Raw genomic sequence first — 6,000 nt, 5'->3', positions numbered from 1 at the left:
CTGCGTTGTGGGTGGGTGGAGAGGGAGCGCGCCGACTGCGAGCGAGGTGAGCGGGGCAGCGGCTCTCGGGCGAGACGCAGCGGGAGGTGCGCGCGGGGCTCCGCGTCCCGGAGCGCGGCGGTGGCGTCGGCATCTCGCGCCCGCAGCTCCCCCGCGGCGGTTTTCGGGGGGACTGCGGGTCGAGGGAGGAAACGAACGCCTTTCGCCACGATGACAGCAAAGGATTTTCTCAGTGGGGGTTTTAAACTTTTTCATCGGCAGCTACACCGGCAAGACGAAAGTACCACGTCGTTTTATGCGATAAGTCAGAACTAGGCGATTCGCGTTCAGAAACAGTATCCTAAGCGTTCGGCTAGGTAAGACTGGCATTCCCGTCTTGTAACCGGGTGCACGTCTCTGGGGAGCGGCTTGGTCGCCCTCGTTCTTTTTCTTTTTACATTTTGAGATAACAGGGTTTGCAAGTTAGCACTGGGGGTGCTGGCATCTGTGAGCCCGGACCCTCACAAACCCTCCTAACTGGATCCACTGGCTGTGGTGGAAGTTTTCGATGCATGAGGACTGAGCAGCGATTCCAGCACTCAGCCCTCGGCTTTAAAGCTCATCGGCTTTGGCAACCCCCGCAGAGGGTGTTTATTTACCGACAGGCTTTGAATGACTTTGCTAGAGGGAAACATATTTTTCTGCATCTCTTTGATATTATCTCCTAGCTAAGAATTCTGTCCTGTCTGTATTCGTACTAAAAATGGTCACACGTAACTGTTGCAATGAAAATAAACACTCTCTCCCTTGTTGCCCTTCTCTTCACATATCTTATAGTACCTAAATGTTGGTAAGGGATTTACTATTAGTATTAATAATTTTGTTATTTTCAGCGAAGATCTTTCAGATCTTTGAAGAGGACAGATACATTTCTCTCCCAGCAATAATCCTGGAAGACCTATCTGTCAGACGCACAGCTGAAAAAATGTAATTTGAACAATGTGATAAATTATATGTATTGGTATAAACCATCACATGAAGAGCACATGGAGGCACCAAGGTCTATATTGTTCAGCTATGCTTAAAAGAGAAGAAAGCGGCTTCTGAAGCCATGTTCAGAGTCAGTACTGTACTCCTTTGAGAAGACAGAGTGATGTTATGTATTACAGATGTTTCCTGGGAAAGAATACCAGGCAGCTGATGCCATGGTGGAGAAAACAATAACTAGACTAAGATGAAAAGAATGCAGAATATTTCACACCCTTTAACTGCTCTCAGATTGGAAAAGGGTCCCATAGATGCTTCCCTAATTTAGTCTATCATATTTATAGCTCTTTCTGGAATGTATCAGTTTGGTTCCCAAAGTACTCTGTAAGGATTTTGGACTTGTACGTCAGACTAAGGATTAATGTATCATTTTATTGCTAATAACCCAATTTTACTCTAATTTAATTCTAGAATCCCCTTTAAGTTGGTAAGAACTTGATCAAGTAAAAGATGCTGAAAGTACTGTGTGATTTGGATTTAGCTGTGTTTCTTCACTCTTTTCAGATTGTTTCTTGTCTTTCCTCTTTGCCCAAGAAAAAGAAAATCCAGGTTAAGGTAGAGGACAGAGCTATTGAACAGTAGGTGATACTGTACAACTAAGAGGTTCTACTTCTGTTGGACTCAACCATGAAATCTCAGTGGCTCCAGTGGGCCAAAATCTGTCCAAGAGTCTTTGTGGAGGTGATACCAAAAAATTTCAGAATGCATTAAGTAGTGTAATGTGGAACATAGAAATAAGTCAAGCTATTTGCCCCCAAAAAACCCATTACTATAACTTTGGTCCTGAAATATGCTCATTTCTCACAAGAGAAGAAATGCAAGTCGCGCTTTGTTATGATGCAGTTTTTAGCTAGAGAAGGGCAAACTATCTTCCCTTTTCTGTTGTTTTAGTGCATGTGCTGAGGAAACCTGCACTGAGGCACCTGCAATTACTAAGAACAATGCTGTGTTCAAGGCCTTAACTGTAAATCTCCTGGATTTTCTAGCTTAAATATTATAACTAACGTGCATAGTTAAGTGGCTAAGCTTTGTGCATGTGTATGTATTAAAGTGCTTCATATTTTAACAGTAATGCTGAAAAATAAAAAACAAACAAACAAACAAAAAACCTGGCAATTATACTAGACAGTACCAGCCTAAATTCAGTTTAATAGTTTAACAGATTTTGGTGTTTCATTTCCTTCCTTCTAAAATGAGAGACATCTGGTTAATATTTCTTATTTGTGCCTTGAAAGCAAGTAAACCAAATGCAAATATACATAAATTATCATGATTGACCAAGGAAATAATAAGGGAAAATAAATGAGTCTGAGAGTATGCTGTACGAAGAACCAGCCTAAGTCCAGCAGAATTTAGTATTTTAGGTACTACTCATAACAACTTACCTGTGCGTACGCTACTCATGCTTCAGAAAATGAAGCCTACAACACAATGCTTATGGGGCATGTAGCTGCAGAATTCTGCACGATATGTTGTTATACATCTAGTTTAAAGCTCTATGAGAAAGTTAACTATTTTTCTTCATTTTGCAAAGAGGAAACAATGAAAGAATGGGTAAATGTCTTGCCAGTGGTCACAGTACCAATTGCTGTCAGAAATGGAAATAAAGCACACAACTTCAGAATGTGCAGACTTTCCATTTAAATTTCTTTCATCACAAGTGGTTCCACTAATGCCAATCAAATACTGCTTCACTAAATGCTTCCAGGCAATTGATGGAAGGTATTGTATGACTTTTGTGTTTCTTAATAGCATAGGGTTAAAGAAAAAATTAAGCGTGATTGTCTATTTTTGTCTTCTAAGGTTGAAGCAGCTCTTCTGGAACCGTTCTTATTACAGCTGCACAGCATGAAACCTCCTAATTTTCTACAGCTCTGTACCATATAATACAATTGCAGTCCTTGAGAGTTTGTTACATTCCTAAAATTTCAGTTTTCTTTTTACAAAGCCTTAAGCCATTGATCATTGATATGATGAACCTCACTGCTGCAGAAGAACCAATTCAGCACGCTGCACACTGAGTACATATAATATTTATGAAACTTCCAATATGAGGTTCTCTAAGTATGCAATAATGCTATGTACTAAAGTTTTCATCTTGAATCTTTAAAAGTAGTCCTGACAAATGCACCATTTTTCAAGGTTAAACTACCAAGAGAAAGCAGTTATAATTTTAGACTGAAAACAGGGCTCAGGAAAGTGGTGGATAACAGCACCACTCACAGAGAGCAGCACCCATAGTTTTGCTGAAGTCAACAGGGATAATTTCTTTGATTTCAGCTAGGTCTGATGCCAGAAGGGAAGAAGAGTATCCATCGATATGAACTGGTGTTAGATTGGGCCTATAATGCAGATAGATTTAATTTTTTTTCCAAATACCTCATGTAAACCAATAAACTCAATTCATTTTGAGGCTGGGACAGACTCATAGTATTCTGAATCATCTGCTAGTGTTCAGAAATACTACAACTTGTAATACGGTTATGTGGGATATAGAGCGTGTGTCAGTGGGACATCCTTATACTTAGTATTAATTTGCACCTACCTAATTGACTCAGAGGCAACAGAGATGGAATATCAGTGCAGAGCCTTTCTGTGGCACTGTCCCACGCTGCAACACCTTGCAAAAGCAAGCAGAAATAACATACGCTGTTTTTACAAATTTCCAGAATTGGAATACTACTTTTGCTTTGCTACAGACCTCTGATTTGAGAGCACATAGCACCAGAGGGCAAAGCACAAGAAACATGTACTTCTGATCACTCTTTTGAAAATCTGCATTTACAGCCAAGCTACAAACCTTTGAACACAGGTGTTTACAAAGAAAATACTGGTACACTTTCACCATAAACACCATAAACCCCACTACTGCAGTACTTAAAGCAGGAGTAGAAGTGATTCTCATTCTCTGTAGAAAACAAAATAGGGTTTGAAGTCACCCAGCGTTTCTAGGCGTGCAAACGATATAGCAGAAGAGGCCAAAGGACCACTCATGCTGTTTACAGCACAATTCCTTTAAAGTACTTCTCCTTTTTAGAGTTAATTAAAAGTCTGCTGGGTGGTTTTCCTCTGCCGTTTTTTTTTTTAATTACTCTGTGTCTCAGCTTGTGCCTATATGGCAGGTGTTGCAGAGCAAGTCTCAGCAGTACTCACTAGATACCCTTACTTCCTTCCATTTGCAAGTATAACTTAATCTCTTTTAAACGGTGATAGCAGATGGGAAAGATTCTGACTTAGGCACATACTAGAGCATCTAAAATTATTAGACTGTGTGTAAACATCATGAATTGACCATCAGTAGTCTTGGGTAAAATATAATTAAAAGAAATGCATACATTTCTGAGCGTATGTAAATGAATGTGCTTCTGTGAAGATGGTAGATAAGTATTCTTCAAATAGGGCTGAATGAACACTGTTCACAATATGTGTCCTAGAGCTGATCAGTAAACCTGCTTTGTGCTTCTGTGCCCTTGTCTCTAACTCTCATGGGGTCAGTGCATCCCTCTCTGAGGGGCTCCTTCATTTTTCTGACTAGTGCTGAGAAGGGTATTGAGAGCCATCGGCAGGATCCTCGTACTCAATGGACAAGGGAAAAACACTGATGTCATTTATTTGGACTTCAGTGAGGCTTTTGACACAGTACCCCATAACATCCTGCTGTCCAAATTGGAAAGATACGAATTTAATGGGTAGACTGATGGACGAAGAACTGGATGCAGGATCCAGTCCAAAGAGTGTCTGGATGGAGAATGGTGACAAGTGGTTGGTGCTGGGGCTGATACTCTTCGTCAGTGGGGCTGATCTTCATCAGTGACAGTGGAGTCGAGTGCACCCTCAGCAAGTTTGATGATGACCCAAGCTGTGGGGTGCAATCAGCACACCAGAGGGATGGGATACCATTCAGAGGGACTTAGACAGGCTTAAGCAGTGGGCTGAGGTGCATCTCATGAGGTTCAACAAATCCAAGTGCAAGATCTTGCACCTGAGTCAAGGAAACCCCCATTACCAATACACACTGGGGGATGGAAGGATTGAGAACAGCCCTGTTGAAAAAGACCTGGGAGTACTGGTGGATGGCAAGCTGGACATGAACCAACAACGCGCCCACACAGCTCAGAAAGTCAATCATATCCTGAGCTGCATCAAAAGAAGCATGACCAGCAGGCTGAGGGAGGTCATTCTGCCTCTCTATACTGTGCTGGTGAGGCCTCACCTGGAATACTGTGTCCAGGTGTGGAGTTCTCAGTACAGGAGAGACATAGACATGTTGGAGAGTGTCCAGAGGAGGGCCACAAAAATGATCCATAGAATGAAACACCTATCCTACGAGGACAGGCTGAGAGAGCTGAGGCTCTTCAGCTTGGAGAAGAGAAGGCTGTGAGGTGACATTCATAGTGGCCTTTCAGTATTTAAAAAGGAGTTACAGGAAAGAAGGCGATAGATTCTTTAGCAGGGTCTGTGGTGACAGAACAAGAGGAAATGGCTTCATGCTCAGGGATGGTAGATTTACATCAGAGATAAAGAAACAATCTTTTACAGTGAGGGTAATGAGGCACTAGAACAGGTTACCTAGTGATGTGGTTGATGCCCTGTCCCTGGGGACTTTCAGGTTGAGACTGGATCAGGCCCTGGGCAACCTGATCTAGCTGTGGTGCTTCACTGCAGGGGAGTTGCACCAGATGGCTTTCAGAGGTCCCTTCCAACACAAAGGACTCTATGATTCTATTATTCTAATGTTGATCAGCTTGCAATTCCCTAAGATCAACCTACTGAACCTACTGAAGCACAATGATATATTTTAAATTCTGTTACGTTTTATGAGGTATCCATTTTACTCTAATTAATTTATCTCATGATCCAGTAACATAACTGCCAGTAGTCCAAATACCACAACATTCTGAATAAGCTACAGAATAAGTTAAATTTTTTCAGTAATTGCTATTTGATTTGCCTGCTTTGCAATTATGACTTACG

The 6,000-nt window shown here is 41.6% G+C and overlaps 1 protein-coding gene across 1 annotated transcript in view; it reads left to right on the top strand.

Annotated features, from left to right (window-relative positions):
* Positions 1-15: 15 nt before the first annotated feature.
* The window catches only part of PRSS12 (serine protease 12), a gene marked incomplete at its 5' end in the record, with an annotated part of 42,316 nt that continues 36,331 nt past the window's right edge, over positions 16-6,000 (top strand). Inside the window, one exon of the mRNA XM_042811885.1 lies at positions 16-46. Coding sequence (XP_042667819.1) covers positions 16-46 — 31 coding nt within the window. The remainder of the gene's footprint in view (positions 47-6,000) is intronic.

The sequence above is a fragment of the Centrocercus urophasianus genome, unplaced genomic scaffold (assembly GCF_019232065.1).
Source record: "Centrocercus urophasianus isolate 14NV4802_14NV808 unplaced genomic scaffold, USGS_Curo_1.0 seq_13, whole genome shotgun sequence".
NCBI lineage: Eukaryota > Metazoa > Chordata > Aves > Galliformes > Phasianidae > Centrocercus > Centrocercus urophasianus.
This window is presented reverse-complemented; position numbering and strand designations above follow the sequence as displayed.